The sequence below is a fragment of the Callospermophilus lateralis genome, chromosome X (genome assembly GCF_048772815.1).
Source record: "Callospermophilus lateralis isolate mCalLat2 chromosome X, mCalLat2.hap1, whole genome shotgun sequence".
Classification (NCBI taxonomy): domain Eukaryota; kingdom Metazoa; phylum Chordata; class Mammalia; order Rodentia; family Sciuridae; genus Callospermophilus; species Callospermophilus lateralis.
This window is the reverse complement of record NC_135325.1, coordinates 35,128,200-35,144,240: the sequence shown is the minus strand read 5'-3', so window position 1 is coordinate 35,144,240 and position 16,041 is coordinate 35,128,200. Positions and strand designations below refer to the sequence as shown.

The 16,041-nt window shown below is 49.6% G+C and overlaps 2 protein-coding genes across 6 annotated transcripts; both read left to right on the top strand.

The window, feature by feature from the left end:
- The first annotated feature begins 5,043 nt into the window (after positions 1–5,043).
- Positions 5,044–9,592, top strand: Magix (MAGI family member, X-linked). Of its 5 annotated transcripts, none has more exons than XM_077106794.1 (6): positions 5,044–5,151; positions 6,148–6,294; positions 7,498–7,580; positions 7,657–7,893; positions 7,995–8,127; positions 9,050–9,592. In XM_077106794.1, the coding sequence occupies exons 1-6, from the start codon at positions 5,103–5,105 to the stop codon at positions 9,355–9,357; spliced, it is 957 nt and encodes a 318-aa protein (XP_076962909.1). In that variant the 5' UTR covers positions 5,044–5,102; the 3' UTR covers positions 9,358–9,592. The 5 variants fall into 5 exon arrangements, with proteins under 5 accessions (XP_076962909.1, XP_076962908.1, XP_076962910.1 ...); XM_077106793.1 differs by having other exon boundaries at positions 7,995–8,145; XM_077106795.1 differs by lacking the exon at positions 6,148–6,294 and having other exon boundaries at positions 7,995–8,145.
- Positions 9,593–12,611: 3,019 nt separating this feature from the next.
- Plp2 (proteolipid protein 2) lies at positions 12,612–15,986 on the top strand. Its single transcript, XM_077107196.1, has 5 exons — positions 12,612–12,871; positions 14,319–14,471; positions 14,574–14,669; positions 15,140–15,230; positions 15,576–15,986. Exons 1-5 carry the CDS (start codon positions 12,776–12,778, stop codon positions 15,596–15,598), a joined length of 459 nt encoding a protein of 152 aa, XP_076963311.1. The 5' UTR covers positions 12,612–12,775; the 3' UTR covers positions 15,599–15,986.
- Positions 15,987–16,041: the final 55 nt, after the last annotated feature.

Genomic DNA, 16,041 nt, shown 5'->3' with positions numbered 1-16,041 from the left:
CCAGCCACTGTCTCTGGATCCAGGCCCCTGCCTCTGTTGTTGGGAGCCAGAAATACTTTGTTTACCACCCCAGGATGGAAAAGGTGAGGAGCAGATAGGTGGGGCTTGGGTGGCAGGGTATAAGTCTCCTCCCTCACCTCACCTAAGTACCTCCTCTGCTCCCCCTGCACATGGCTCCATGACCAGTATTAATTCGATGGATGCACAGTTGCCTGTGATGCCTTTGGAGCACTGGGAGAGCTCACCTGGTGATCTATCCAGTCCTTGACACACGTCAGCCAGTCCCATGCTTGTTGCCCCAACCTGTGCAGTGACCTACCTGGCTGCAGGCAAGAGGCCTGGCTGTGGGAGTGATTAGGAGCCCCTGGCCTTTTTCACTTCAGGTACTTTCCCTGTTAACTAAGGACCCTAGACTAGGCTCCCTTTTCCACACAGGAGTTGCTGTTATTCTAGGCACAGGAAGTAGAAGTTGAGGTCCACAAAAAGTTAGGGTACAGTGAACTAAGACAACTAAAACCAGGACACAGAACAGCTCAAGTTTATCACTAAATTCTGCAACCACACACATAAATTTGCACATAGTAAGTTTTCATTAAATTTATATTTAAAGTTTGCATAAGGTGGTTTCTACTGGGGAAATGGAAGTATATGATAGGGATAAGGGTTGCCCTTTGAGCTTTGGGGGCCACACAAGGTTTTGGGACCTGGAGCATCATGGGTTTGGAAGATTAAAAAACTGAGATGAACAGGTACCCTGGAGAGTAAAGAAGAGATGGTAGCCTAGAACTGAGGAGCCTCTGAATGGCACTGGGGTGGGATGGGAGACCAGTCATTGTCAGTGGAAGAATGAGGCCCCTCCCAAGTTTGAAAAGTTGTGTCTAGGGTTATAGGCCCCAATGTGTGAGCCATTGGGCACAGTTTGACAGTAGCAGGAGGAGGAATGGAGTTGCAGTGAGATAGGGCTTGTGACCATCCTTTTGAAGAAGAAACTAAGAGTCTGAGAGGCTCAGAGACCTGTGCATTACACCACAGCTAGCCAATAATGCTGTTCTCTGGGAGCTTACCCTGACTTGGTCAGTGACTGTCGTGGATTCTTGTATCCTGACATGTAAGTTCCAAGTGTTGTCAGGTGAAACGGGATAAACAGTCTCTTCTTTCATTCCTCCTGCAATACCCTGCCACCCATATCTGACCTAATTTTGGCTGACTGAGACCATGTTGGATCCCCTATTCTTTTCTGAGATATATATATATATATATATATATATATATATATATATATACATACATATATATCATATAATATATAAAACATTTATTTATTTATATGTGGTGCTAAGAATTGATCCCAGCGCCTCACACATGCTAGGAAAGAACTCTACCATTGAGCCACAACCCCAGCCCCTTTGCCCACTTTTTGTTGAGATTTTCAGCTCCAGGAGGTGAACAGGGCAGCTTCCCTCTTGGGGTTTGGGCTTTCAGGAACTTGCGGGTGGGTAGCAGGGTGCTTACAGACTGGAGAAAAGGAGCTTGAGGTCTTGTAGCTCTATGGATGGGAGAGTCTTGGATGTGGGGGTATTGCCCAAGGGCTGGGGACATGTGGATTCTGAAGGGAAACTTCAAGCACCCAGGTGAGGGAGCTTGCCAACTGGATTGGAAAACTTCTTCCAGACTGGAAGATACTCAGACTTGGGGGTTTGTGGAGCAATGGAGGGTATAAGAATGTTTCCAGGGATGAATTACAAGGGCTGGAGTTTCAGGACACTGGGTAGGGATGAACTGAGAAGCCAGTGACAACAGGACCACAATTCTGGGGGCACGGATAAGGCCTGGGGCTGAGGAATGGTGCTTGTGTCAGTCACTGAGGCTGCTGAGAGGGTAAGGGGTTCAGCTGAAATACATCTGGAACCCTAATGTACCCCATTGGAAAGTGGGGGTGATGAGTTGTGTGTGGTATGATTGCCAATGGAATTAGTAATAAGCTTCCAAGTGACCTGCATTGTGCCCAGCTAAGCTGTGTGGTAGCAGTGTTGATGGTTATCTTTAATTAATATTGATTACAATCACACTAGGAAAGGCCAAGCTCCCTTAATTCTTGTGAGTTTGAACCAATGCCCCGCTCAGCTTCATCCATTCATGAATATAATAAAGCAATTACCCCCTTTAAGTCTCACTTTATTTATGAATCTAAATCAACATCTTTCATAGTCCCACACAATTTATTAATTTATTGTTTTAAAGATTTTAAACTTTATTTTATATGTGGTACTGAGGATTGAACCCAGTGCTTCACACATGCTAGGCAAATGCTCTACCACTGTGCTACAACCCCAGTCCCCAATTTATTAATCAAACCTTTCTAGTAGTGGACTGAGGGGTAACTGACATAAAATTTTAAAAAATATTTACTTATTTTCTTAGTTGTAGTTGGACACAATACCTTTATTTTATTTTTATGTGGTGCTGAGGATCAAACCCAGGGCCTTGCACATGCTAGGCGAGCGCTCAACTGCTGAACCACAACCCCAGCCCCACTGACATAAAATTTGATAGGTTTTGAATGTAATGTTTTTTACATCTGTGAAACTACCAGTATCACCAGGATTGAGAACGTAACCATCCCTACCAAGCATTTTTCCTTGCCTCTTTCTAATTACTCCTTCCTGCCCCTGACTCCCTCTTCAGGTAACCGCTGATTCACTTTGTCACTATACATCAGTTGACATGTTACTAGATATTTATATAAATGGAAACTTACAAGTTGGGACTGGTGATGCATGCAGTCCCAGCAACTTGGGACATGGAGGCAGGAGGATTACAAGTTTGTGGCTAGCCACAGCAAATTAGCAAGGTTTTCAGCAATTTAGCAAGACCTTCTCTCAAAATGAAAAAGAGATATAGCTGGAGATATAGCTGTGGTAAAATATCCCTAGGTTTAATTTCAAGTAGAGGGGGAAAAAAGAATAAAGAATCCTACATCATACATATATTTTATTTTGAGACAGTGGGTCCATTAGTTTGCTGATGCTGGCTTTGAACTTCTGATCCTCCTGCCTCTTTCTCCCAAGCCACTGGGATTACAGATGTGCACCAACGTGCCAGCTGTTTATTTATTTTGGAGGTAATGGGGATTGAACCCAGGGGGCTCTCCCACTTAAGTACATCAATAGCCCTTTTTATTTTTAATTTTGAGACAGTGTCTCTATAACTTTCCCAGAGTGATCTCCTAATTGTGATCCTCCTCTCAGCCTCTGATGTAGCTGGGACTACAGTTGTGGGCCACTGCACTTGGCTCATGATTATTTTGAGGAAAAATTTGTAGTGCTGGGGATTGATCTCAAGGCCTCACTTAGTAAGTGCTCCGCCACTGAGTTACACTCACAGCCTATAGCATAATTATTTTGAGATCCATCCAAATTGTTCATTTCTTTTTATTGCTGAGTTGTAGTCCATTGTACAAATATACCAGTGTGTTGATCATTTACCTACTGATAGGCGTTTGAGTTGTTTCCAGTTTTGGACCACTAACAAATGTTATGTAGAAGCAGAAGCAGATGCATGCTCAGTTCTTCTAGAGTGGGTGCTTTGATTGCTGCTTGATTGCCTAAAGACATCAGACTTACTCTGCCAAATTGTACTCTTTTTAAAAAAATATTTTTTCTAGTTGTAGATAAACCCACAGTATCTTTTTTTTTTTTTTTTTTTAATGTGGTGCTGAGGATCGAACCCAGGGCCTCACACATGTGAGGCAGCCGCTTTACCACTGAGCTACAGCCCCCAACTCCCAAACTGTACTCTTTTTTTAATATTTATTTTTTCTTTGTAGTTGGACACAATACCTTTATTTTATTTATTCATTTTTATGTGGTGCTAAGGATCGAACACAGGGCCTCACACTTGCTAGGTGAGTGCTCTACCTCTGAGCCACAACCCTAGCCCCCAAACTGTATTCTTAATGGTGACTCTCCAGAGAGTTTCCAGGCCTTAAGTACCTGAGTGGAAATGCATCATTGGTTCCTTTTGTTCTGAAGCTCTGAATTCTTGAACTGTGTAGTTACTGGTTCCTCCAGGTCTCCAGCCTGTTGAACACCATTGTGGGACTATCCACAATGATCATGTAAGACAATCTAACAAATTCCCTTTTTATAATAATAAAAACTCTAATCACCAATGCGACAGTATCTAGAGACAGGGTCTTTAAGAGGTAATTAGGTTAAATGAGATTATAAGGTGGGGCTATATACAGTCCTAATCAGATGAACTGTATGTAGCCTTACAAAAAAAAGGAAGAGAGGGCTGGGGATGTGTCTCAGTGGTAGAATGCTTGCCTACTATGCATAAATCTCTGGGTTTGATCACCAGCACTCCCCCCAAATTAAAAAAAAAAAGGAAGAGAGAGAGGGTTCTGTCTCCCTCTGATATCTCTTTTCCACTCTCAACTCAATGTGAGGACACAGCCAGAAGGAAGCCATCTACAAGCCAAGATTTTTTTCCAGCAACCGAATGACCAGCACCTTGATCTTGGACTTTCCAGTCTCTAGAAGTGTTAGAAATTAAATTTCTGTTGTTTCAGCCACCCAATCTCTGTAGTATTTTGTTATGGCAGCCCAAGATGAATATGACAAGAAATAAAGGTGACATTCATGTGCAAATCTTAGTGTAGAAGTCTGCTTTAAAAAAAAAAAGGTAAATAAATACCCAGAAGTGGAATGGCTGAAATCATACCTATATATTTAACTTAAGACACTGCCAAACTGTTTTCCAAAGTTGCTAAGCCATTTACATATCTATCAGCAGTATATTTGAGTTCCATTTCTTCTATATCTTTTGCAACTGTTGGTATGTTCAGGCTTTTTAATTTTAACCAGGGTTCTCAGATAATAGAAGCAGTGGCGCCTGAGTAAAACCGAGGCCAAGTGCTCCGACTGGCTCGTACAGCCAGGCCTTGGTGCCAGCAGCCAGGTAGGTCATGGCACGGGACGGGGCACGGAACTGGCCGGCCTCAGCCGCGTCCAGGCTCGGGCAGGCCGCCAGGTGAGTGTGCCCCTGTGCTCAAAACTAGTTGCTGGGCGGCCGAGAGTTCACCCAGCAGACTACTGGCTATGGAGTCGCGCTCAGGGGGCACTGCGGACCGTAGGGGGAGCAGAGGAGGTATGGGAGAGGTGGAGTAGGGTGGGAAAGGGAGGGAGAGTGTCCCATGTCACCCTCGCCCTGTCTGTCTGTTCCTCACCTTTTCCATTCTACAGGTGGTAAACAGCAGCCTAGGAGGCCAAGCGGTATTGGTAGCGGGCAGGGTCTGATGGTCAAGGGCTGTGCTCCAAGTCAGCACTCTTCACAACACAGCAGAGGGGCGGCACACTAGGCGCGGGAGGGGTAGCTTCCCAGGAGTCTTGGGGGAAGGTGCACTGAGGGATCTGGGGACATCTGGGCACTCAGGATCTATAGCTCCAGGCTCTATACTCACACTCACACACACCCCCTCCACACACACCTGAGCAGAGAGGCGGTGCACAAGACCGAGCTGGTAGGAAAGAGGCTGTCAGGAGTCTCTGGGAGGCTCGCCTGGAGAGGTCTGCCAGTGGTTGCTGGGGACGCCTGGGCACGCAGTGTCTGTTGTGAATTGGTGGCCAGAACTGGGGGTCCATGAGGAGGGGTCACCTAGAGGCACGTGGGTCATGTGGGGTAAATGGGGCTCCGAGGGATCTCTGGGGAGTAGCAGGGTCTGCTTGGGAGATGTGGAGGGGAAATCGGGTGTCCCAGGGCTGTGTGGGGGTATTTTCTTTTGGGATCCCTGAGAGAAGCAGGATCTCTAGAGACTTGGTGGAGAAGTTTGGCATCTAGGTTATTTAGGGGAGAGTCAAGGAGCTCCTGAGAAATTAATGTGGTGTTCCGAGGGGTCCAGGACCACGGCAGCCAAATGGCTACCTGCAGGGACATGGTCGGGGCAAGGCGGGGATCCAGTGGCACGCCCGCGATGGTCGGGGGTCGCGAAAGAGGAGGGGGACAGTCGACGACTTTCGGAACAATGCAGGGAGTGGCCAGGAGTCTCCGGAGAGGTTGCCGAGCATTTTTAGGTCTCCGGATGTCTGGAATCATGGGTATTCTCGGAGGCTCGGGTGTGCGCTGACCTGTCTCTCTTCTGCGCAGGCCGCGGCCTTCCTCTGCAGGCGGGCCCTGGCGCCCGGCGGCTGCTGGCGCGGCTAGACGCGCGCCCCCTGGCGGCCCGAGCTGCTGCAGACGTGTGGGCGCTGGTACGCAGGGCGGGCGACACTTTGCGCCTGCGCCCCAAGGAGGGTGCGTGAAGAGGGTCGGGGAGGGTCGGGGAGGGTCGGGGAGGGTCGGGGAGGGTCGGGGAAGGGCGGGGAGGGTCGGGGAGGGTCGGGGAAGGGCGGGGAGGGGCGGGGAGGGGCGGGGCCTCCGGGAACGGGGACTGTATTGGGGCTGTGTTCCGAGGTGACAGGCCAGGGAATTGTTAGTTATGGGCCTGGGTGGGACCAAGGGGTGTGATTCGATCGGGCGGGGCTTGGGGAGCCCTTGGAAGGAGCAGGGCCCTGGGGTTATTGTAGCATATTCCTTTAGGGTAATTGAGATAGGCGATCGCTAGACCATTCTTTGAGGGTGATTGTCTGAATGGTTATTCTGGTCAGCGGATCATGGAAGGTTATTTCTGGGGAGTGGATCCTGGAGCATGCTGGGGGCGGGCAACTCGTTGGAGGGCTGGACTGGAATGCTAGTCCCGGGGTGGAGGCTCTGAGTGCTTGGAGGTGCTGCCTGAAGTGTGAGGAATGGGACAGAGTTTGGAGGCTAATTAGAGGGCGGGGCCTGGATGCTCAAGGGCCCAATCTTAGAGTAGCAGCTTCCAGGGGGTGTTCCGGGTGTTAGGGCTGCATGTTATTATCATCAGATAGGAAGGTCTGGAGGATTACTCAAATAGTCAGCCTAGTACTATTTGTTAAGAAGGCTGAGTCAGGATGTTTATTTTTTTTAATTTTTATTTTTTTCACAATACCTTTATTCTATTTATTTTTATATGGTTCTGAGGATGGATCCTAGGGCCTTACACGTGCTAAGCAAGTGCTTTACCACTGAACTACAGCCCCAGCCCCAGGACGTTTATTCTTTTTTTCTCAGGGGCACTTGGCTACTGAGCCACATCTGCAGTCCTATTTTGTATTTTATTCAGAGACAGGGTCTCACTGAGTTGTTTAGGCCCTTGCTAAGTTGCTGAGGCTGGCTTTGAATTCATGATCTTCCTGCCTCAGGCTCCTGAGCTACTGGGATCACTGGTGGGCTCCGCTGGGGGGTCGCTGGGGGGTCGTTTATTCTTGAGCTGAGTTTTTACGATTACTGTGGGGGTGGGGACTGGTTCCTAAGTAGTTAAATGGTGAGAGTCTGTGAGAGTTTAGAGGTAGGCAACAAGGTGAGGCCAGAGTATTAACTCAGGGGGCTGGTCCTAGGTATGTACCCTGATAGCATTCCACCTCTTTCATCCTTCAGCCATTAACATGCTGGACTCTGCGGACATAGAAGTCACAGACAGTCGCCTACCTCATACCACTGTTGTGGAACACCAACCTCAGGTACCACCTCACCCATGTATTCAAAGCCATCTGCTTTAGGGCAGGCAATCAATGTACATTTGTGTCCTTACTCCAGCATTGTAGGTCAGAGACTCTGGGTATTCCTACTGTGCCAACTCGAGTGACCCAGGATAAGGCAAGATGTGCTTCAAAGCCACTCCAGGCCTCTGGTCGGTTCTCTGTGGAGCTAGTCCGCAATCGCACAGGCTTTGGCCTCACTTTAAGTGGGGGCCGAGATGTAGCGGGTGATGCTCCACTGGCTGTGCGTGGGTTGCTGAAGGATGGGCCAGCACAGCGTTGTGGTCGTTTGCAGGTTAGCCCTAAGCACCCTCCTTTCATAGGTGTGATCCCCACCTTTGTCCAGAAGCTCTCTATATTTCCTTCCTATACCACCACTGCCTTGCATTCTTGCAGGCTGGTGATCTCATTCTCCATATCAACGGAGAGTCAACGCAGGGACTTACCCATGCCCAGGCGGTGGATCGGATCCGCACTGGAGGTTCCCAGCTTCGGCTTGTGTTGCAGAGGCCTAATGAGACTCAAACTGGCAAGCACAAGGGGATGGGTGGGTCCCAAAAGGGAAGCAGTGGGTTTTCCAGGGAAGGAAATTAGAGGTCTGTGAGGGGAAGGAGAGGTTAGAAGGGGTTTAGTGGTCTCAGTGGGGAGGATCAGGGTTTGGTGTCTAAGTGGGGTTAGTATATTTTTGAAAGTGGGGGTGGGAGGGGAGCCCTTCCCAGGAAAGGAATTTCAGAGGGGAAACTTTCTATAGGGGAAAGGAGAGGAGGGAAGAGATCTGGGGTAAAAGCAGATCTTCTGCTGGGTGTGGTGGCACACACCTACAATCCCAGCATCTTGGGAGGCTGAGTCAGGAGGATGAAAATTTGAGGCCAGTCTCAGCAACTTAGTGGGGATGTGGCTCGGTGGTTAATCCCTCCTGGGTTCAGTTGCTGGTACTACTACTCCTACTACTACTAACAATAATAAAAACCAGTGTTCAGCAGGGTCTTAGTCCTTGGAGGGATAGGCAGAATGGAGTCTCAGCTGGGAGGATATGGGATGGAGATCTAGAGAGTAGAAGGTTTAGTTCTGAGAGACAAAGGGTTGATAAGGGAAAAGTTGGGAGTCAAGGTGGGATGAGAGAGGGAATAGTCAAAGGTCTTAGACTGGAGAGATTATTAGTGCCAAGGCCAAGGTCATGGTTTGATTTCCTTTAGGGATTATGGGAAATGATTTCTGTGTGGTTGTCCTGGATTAAGGCAGGGAAGAGTCTAGAGAAAGGAGGTGTTGGGGCTTGTGTGTGGGGGTACTAGTCACTGGACACCTCCAGGAAGGTGGAGGAAGATTTCTCTAAGGGAGGGGGGGTGTCTCTGTTTCCTGCAACCCTTGGGCTTTCTGGGCCATCCTAAGCCCTGGACCCCAATTTCCGTTTTCCACTCCATCAATCTAAACTGTAGCCCTGTCATTCCCAGACTGCCGTCCAGATCTTGTAGGTCCGGCGATGATGAAGTCTCACAGTGCCAGCCTTTCCCCAGTTCACCACCCTCAATTCAATAGGACGCCAAAGACGCGGGGCAGCCCTGAGCCTAGTCCAGAGGCAGCGGTCGACGCTCCCGCAGTTCCTCCAGCAGAGCGCCACATGGAGGACCCTGATGACCGTATCCTTGGCTCCCCAGGACCCTGGCTGGTGCCGAGTGAGGAGCGGCTCTCGCGGGCCCTAGGTCTCCCAAGGGCTGCGCAGCTCGCTCAGGAGACAGCAGCTGGAAGGAGAAGGCACTGAGCAGACGACACAGGGCTCGGTGCTCACTTGGTAGGGGCCAGTCTAGATACGATGGGCCCCGACCGCAGTGCACTAGCGTCGGGCTGAGAGCTCCGACTTGTCTGGTCTTCCCTCCCACCACGTAGTTGACTGGCCCGCGCTCCCCTCCAGGCATCTGCAGTCCAGCCTTCCCAGACCCCCTCAAACCCACGCTTCTGGTTCTGGGCGGGGATGTAATAAAATGGTTTGATCTAGTCTTGACTTGCCAGGTGCTCCAGGAGGGGTGGGGCTTCCAGGTCACCCTGGAAAGGAGGGGGTGGGTCCATCCGGTTTCGAGGAGGACCTCTAGTAACCAGCGATGAGCTGCACGCAGTTGCTTTCAAATCTTCGCTTTTGCCCATCGTCGCTGGGCTCGCGGGCTTGCTCCCCTTTCGTTTTCCCTGTGTTAACTCCTGCTCCTCCCCATTCATTCATTTCACTCGTTTGGAGACGTGAAACGCTCCACATATATGATTGGGGCATGGGGAATACAGACGTGGACCTATTGTGGTAGTGTCCTCAACATATACCTGCTGTCGCCGCTCAGAATCGTTCAGACTCTCAGCTTACATAAAGATAGCAAGTCTAGAAGCAGGGCGGCTTTCCTCCCTAGGAGTCTGCGGTCTCCCATTTCCGGCCTAGAAGCCAGCTTTTGCTGGCACGGAGACTGCCATCCTCAGGGTGCAGGCTGGGGCCCTGGAGCCCCCTTTGGGACAGGAGCCGGGAAGGTGTGAGTCAGCGCCCGGGGCTGGGCCAGGCTAAAAAGGGCAGTTAGAACTTTTGGGCCACGCCCCCCTTTTCCATAGATGGTGACGAACTGCAGCGGGCCTTGTGCTTACACGCCATATGCTGGGCGTTCCGGGTCCCTAGAGAAACACAGAATTTCCTCCACCCTTCCAGCAGAGCCCCACAGCTGGGGCTTATAAGACCAGCGGGATTCTAAACAGGGTAGCCCCAAGGCAACTGCAGTCTGAGACCAGAAATATTAGGACACCTTTGCGGTCACCACATCCTGAACACTGGGCCCCAACCCCCCAAGGAGGGAAGCTGTGGTCTGACTGGAACTGGCAACTTTCAGTCCCTATGGTGAAGAGGTGTGGAAATGGAGAGAGAAATTAAAGGGTCAGAGTGTAAGAGTCTGGACTTGTGCTGGAGTGGAGACAGGGATTGCAAAACTGAGTTAGATTATGAAGAACATTTTAATGGTTAGCACTGTACACATAGCAGTGAGTGTCTGTCTTCCAGCTACCCTTGACTCAGAGCCTGGAGGAGGCATGACTCCACAGTTGTCAGGAAGGGTTCTAGAGCCCCATTCCTATAAACACAGTCACACCCAGGGGACTAATAATAATAATCCCAGTCACATTTATCTCATATCACTTCATCTCTGCTAGTGGTTTTAGTGTAGTATTTATTTTCAACTAGTTACACACCTACTCAAGTAGCCTGTAGGTCCATTTCACAGCGGGGGAAAGCAAGGCCCCAAATGAAAATAGCTTGAGGTGTATGTGTGAAGAGGTTGAAGTAAGAATTAACCAAAGCTTGATTTCTGAACCTGTCCTCTTAATCTCACCTATATTTGACAAGTATTAATAGAATCTTGGCTGTCTGTATACCTTGCATGGAAGTATTATGGAGATACTTGTGGAATAAGACATAAAGATTCCACCTAATAGGATGAATAAAGGTTATTGTTACATTTCCAAAAATATATATTTCCATCCTTGTGTAGCAGATGTCATGAGGGTAGGCATATGTCAGATAAGAAAGATAAGACAATGAATTTTTAAAAGACAATTTCAGAAAAAAGTGAGAATTACAAAGATAGCAAAAGGAGGTTATGTTGGGGGAGATCATGGTGGGATGCTAGCCTCTTTGAGGACATGACATATGAGCTGGAACCTGAATGATCACAAGTCAGATGACTAGTTATGGGGGAATGGCATTGACAGCAGCTGGAACAACAAGTGCAAAGGTCCTGAGGCAGCTGAGTTTGTCTTGTTCAAGAAATTTGGGCATTCCTAACAAATAGAAAGCACACACTCAGCACTGGGGAAAAATGTTTCTACCCCTTCCACTATTCAGTCACTCTTTCAGCAGCCTTAAATTTGAGGGACCCTGTGTTTGGGAGGGGGACAGCAGGCAGGTCCACAAGGTGAATCCTTCTATGAATACAACTATGACTCTCCACCTCAAATGAGTCAAGAATGAAACTGATGTCCAGTCTAGAGAGTGTGTCATCATAACACATTGGGGTGTTGATTCCAGGTAACCAGGTGCATGTTTCAGACACAGGCACCCAGGCTGAGCCAGAAGTTACTTGTTCAGTATAATAACTCTGCAAATGACAACAACTATGTCTTCAGCCTTGCATTTCAGGAACCATCCCCTACCTTGCCAAGCACCCAGCAATAAATATGTCTTTCTCCTCAAAACTGGAAACTGAGGCCCAGCACTTAGGGCCAAGACTTCTCTGGAATCGAACTTCACAGAATCAGACCCTGGGCTGTCCTGGCTCTAAACCTATTAACAAAGTCCACCCCCATTTACTGAGCAGCTCCATGCTCATCAGGCCCTGCTTTAACTCCACCTTTGTATCACCATGGTCTCATTCTCATCACTGCTGAGATTTATTTCACTCCGCTATCCTTTATCCGAAGTTCCAAAAACCAAAAAGCTCTGGAAACTGACTGCCCCATGCCCACCACAGGTTTGGTACCAATCGTCAGTACAAGCTGACGTGATCTGATGAAAAACAATATTCAGTCCTTATTTACCCCACTTGTTGTGAACATTCACAGGTTTTTTTTTTTTTTTTTTTTTAGGAAATAATTAACCCTAACCATCCCAGACCTCGCTGAGGGTGTTAAGTAATATATCATACAGGCATCGGGAAAACTTTCTAAAATCCAACATTTTCCGAATTCTGGAAACATACCTGGCCCTTAGACTTTCGGGTTTAACCATGGCCTCGGCTGGTTTTCAGCTAAGGAAACTGAGTCACTCCCTCCCAAAGCCAGATTCCCGCAGTTCTAAGTTGAGGCAACTCTGTTTTGAATTTTAAAAAGGCGAAGGGTCTTGATATTCCCGCGCCCGCCGGGTACCTGGAGCTGCAAAGCACCTTGGGGATGGGGCGTCCCCAAGGCTTTGCGCCGGGCTGGGACAGTCCTTGGCGGGCGGGGCGAGGGGGCTTCCGGGGCGGCAGCCACCTGGCCCGGCCCCCTCCGGCCCCGCCCGCTTGGGCTCCGCGCGGTGATTCACTCCCTCCTTCGCCCCGGGGGCCCCCTTCCCGGCCAGACGGCGGGCAAGACGGCTGGGTGTGCAGCGTCCTCGAACCCGCGAACCAGCGAGCCAGCGAGCCAGCAGATCCTCTGTACCCGCAGGAACTCCAACCCACGCCATGGCGGATTCCGAGCGTCTCTCGGCCCCCGGCTGCTGGGCCGCCTGCACCAGCTACTCGCGCACCCGCAAGGGAATCCTCCTGTTCGCCGAGATTGTGAGAGTCCCCGGGCAGGCGGGTGGGCAAAGGCGGGGTGGGGTGGCGCGACCACGCGGTACTGGACAGTCCGGGGTGAGGCAGGCACGTGGTCGGGGTGCTGGGCCTTGGGGCGCAGGTGGCTGGGTTCGTGGCCGAGGCTGGGAACTGGGGGTGCAGCGGGAGTTGGTGGGATTTGGGAGAGTGTTGGAGAGTTGGTGGAGCTAGGACGAAGCGGGGAGCCTGGGACGCACATGGGGGTTTTGGTGGGAGAAGCCCTCCAGGACTCAGTGGACTGAGCAAAGGGGTCGTGGGGGGCTGAGAAGTGGGGTGCCTTCCGTGGCAGGGCGTGGCGCGGCCTGGACACTGGCGGGCGGGCTGGCAGTGTGCCTAGAGGCGGGGCCTGTTGGGGTGGGGCCCCGTGCACTAGTGTGGCCGGTGGTGTGCCCCACCCTCCGCCAGTTCTTTCTTGCCCTTTTGGGACTGGGCGGAAGGTCCTTAGATTTTCAGGCGTCTGGGGAACCTTGGTTTCCCGCCCCTCAAAGTGGGCACCGCCTTTGAGTCACTTATGAGAGGGGTGCGGTACCTTTAACGGAGCCCTGCCCCACCAGTGTCACTGTCACCGCTTCCCAAAGGGGTTGCTGGGGGAACCGCACGTTCCGCCTTCTTATGGGCTGGAAGCTGGCGCCAGCCTTGCTCGCAAAACACCTGGCAGAGCCACTCCCCTCAGGCAGCCAACATCCTAGAAGGGAAATCGGGGGAACTGAGGCACCCAACTGTGCTCCTTACTTTATGAGTGACCCTGGGAAGCCACTTAACTTCTCTGACTCACTTTTCTCATCTGTAAAACAGATATACTAATAGTATCTAGCTCATTAGGTGGTTGTGATGACTAAATGAATTAATATTTTTAACTTAGAACAATGCTTAAAGCCCAGCATGGTGGCTCAAGCCTGTAATCCCAGCGATTTGGGAGGCTGTGGCGGGAGGATCACAAGTTAGAGGCCAGCTTCAGCAATTTAGCAAGTCCCTGAGCAATTTAGCAAGACCCTGTCTCAAAATAAAAAGGGCTGGAGATGTAGTTCAGTGGTAAAGTACCTGTAGGTTCAGTCTCTAGAAACCAACCAATCAACCAACCAACCAACCAAACAAACAAAAACCCACATTGCTCCAGGCACAGGGAACACACAGAAAGTGTTTAGCAATTATTGTGTGTCATTTTTTCCCAGACCTGGTAGGTATTTGAGAAGTGGATCTTTTTTTGGAGGGGGTGTTGGGGATGTAACCCAGGGCCTTGTGCATGCAAGGTACTACCTACCATTGAGGTATATTTCCAGCTCTGAGAAGTGGAATTAATTTATTTTTTCTGGTAGGCATTTGAATTTGAGACCCCTACTCTCCCAATTTAAACTAGTTCCCTCAGCCTTCAGAACTAACTGGGACCCCCTTTCCCATGTCACCCTTCCAGGTATTGTGCCTGGTGATTCTGATTTGCTTCAGTGCCTCCACATCAGCGTACTCCTCTCTGTCTGTGATTGAGATGATCCTTGCCGCTGTCTTCTTTGTCATCTACATGTGTGGCCTGCACGCCAAGATACCATTCATCAACTGGCCCTGGAGTGTGAGAAGGGGTCAAAATGGCAAGCTGGGCAGGGGCCTGGGCAGTTGGGATTGTCTGGGGAACTCTGGATGCTGACTTCCCTCTTCTCCTTACACCTCACAGGATTTCTTCCGAACTCTCATAGCATCGATCCTCTACCTGATCACCTCCATTTTAGTCCTTGTTGACAACAGAAGCCAATCCAGAATCGCTGCAGGGGTAAGCCTGTGGAGGCACCTCTAGAGCATAGGGAAAAGGGTTTCAAGATCCAGGGACCATCTGCTTCTGCTTTTGGCAAAAACTTATTCTCAGGGCCAACAGGAAAGTCTGGCCCCAGCCATGGTTTATCTCCAAAGATCATTTGCTATAAAGGGCTGCCCGTTGTCAGACACAGGGCCTTTGTTGGAAGTATAAACATGCTAGATTGCCATTTGTTAAAACTTTGTCTCAAATGTAGGATGAAATATGCCCTCTATATTTGGCTGGCTGCCCTGTGTTGAGAGGTCCTAGGGGCGGAGTGGGGTAGAATCCAGCCTCCTGGACTTTCTCTTTGGCTCTGGGGCTTCCAACCTAGATAGGAGTTACCATCCTGCATGGGGCAGTCCCTGGAGATGGTGGATACCGGGAATTAAGAGTCTGAATGGGCCAACCACCTAATCCAATTCCCTCACTCTCATCTCCATCCCCAGGTACTGGGACTGATAGCTGTGTGCCTCTTTGGCTATGATGCCTACTTTACCTTCCCTCTTCGGCAACAAAGACATACAGCAGCCCCCACTGGTAAGTGTATGTGTGTGTGTGTGTGTGTGTGTGTGTGTGTTGCTGAGAGAGCAAAGGAGAAAAAGGAAAGATATCTCCCAAGGGAGGGTAATAATGCCCTTATGTCTTGTATCAGTAAGTGCCATAAGCTTCAACATTCCTGTTTGTAAAATGGGCATATGGATGGGGCTGGGGTTGTGGCTCAGAGGAAAACTGCTCGTGTAGCATGCGTGAGGCACTGAGTTTGATCCTCAGCGCCACACAAAAATTAAATAAAGGTATTGTGTCCACCTACAACTAAAGAATAAATATTTTTTAAAAATAGGCACATGGATCTAGCCAATGTTTTCTCTTTTCCTCCTGCAGACCCCACAGATGGCCCGGTGTAGGAGAACTCCCCTCATTTCTCTCTGCAATTTGAAAATAACTTCTTTTGGAAAACACTTCTTCCCACTCCCACAACAATCCTCCCAGCCAACCAACTTCTAGCCCCCTGTTGAGGTAACAGTGCCTTTTCTGGGAGAATTTTGTCTTCCAGACTGCTACTCAATCATCCTGGGTATGGTCACCTTTATGGGTATGTCTAGGTCCCCCTCCCTTCTGCAGTATTCAGTTCTGCCTGGACCACACTCCCACCTAAACCACAAAGTGAGGGAAGTGGGTGCCTAGGATTTCAGAGTGTACACTCCACCTGGTGACCCCACTCCAAATAACCTCCTCATTTTGGGGGATGGTTCTGTGGAGAGAGAAATAAATAATAAACATTGTTAAAATCTATGATAATGAATAAATTAATCCTCTGATCAAATGTGAACAAATCTCAAACATTCAA

What these genes read in the sequence shown, in the direction of transcription:
- Magix (XM_077106793.1), top strand. Translation starts at nt 5,103, where the DNA reads ATGGAGTCGCGCTCAGGGGGCACTGCGGACCGTAGGGGGAGCAGAGGA. An exon ending in GCGCCTGCGCCCCAAGGAGG is followed by an intron (nt 6,295 to 7,497) that starts GTGCGTGAAGAG and finishes TTCATCCTTCAG; the next exon opens with CCATTAACATGCTGGACTCT. An exon ending in TGGCAAGCACAAGGGGATGG is followed by an intron (nt 8,146 to 9,049) that starts GTGGGTCCCAAA and finishes TGTCATTCCCAG; the next exon opens with ACTGCCGTCCAGATCTTGTA.
- Plp2 (XM_077107196.1), top strand. Translation starts at nt 12,776, where the DNA reads ATGGCGGATTCCGAGCGTCTCTCGGCCCCCGGCTGCTGGGCCGCCTGC. An exon ending in TCCTCCTGTTCGCCGAGATT is followed by an intron (nt 12,872 to 14,318) that starts GTGAGAGTCCCC and finishes TCACCCTTCCAG; the next exon opens with GTATTGTGCCTGGTGATTCT. An exon ending in AATCCAGAATCGCTGCAGGG is followed by an intron (nt 14,670 to 15,139) that starts GTAAGCCTGTGG and finishes CTCCATCCCCAG; the next exon opens with GTACTGGGACTGATAGCTGT.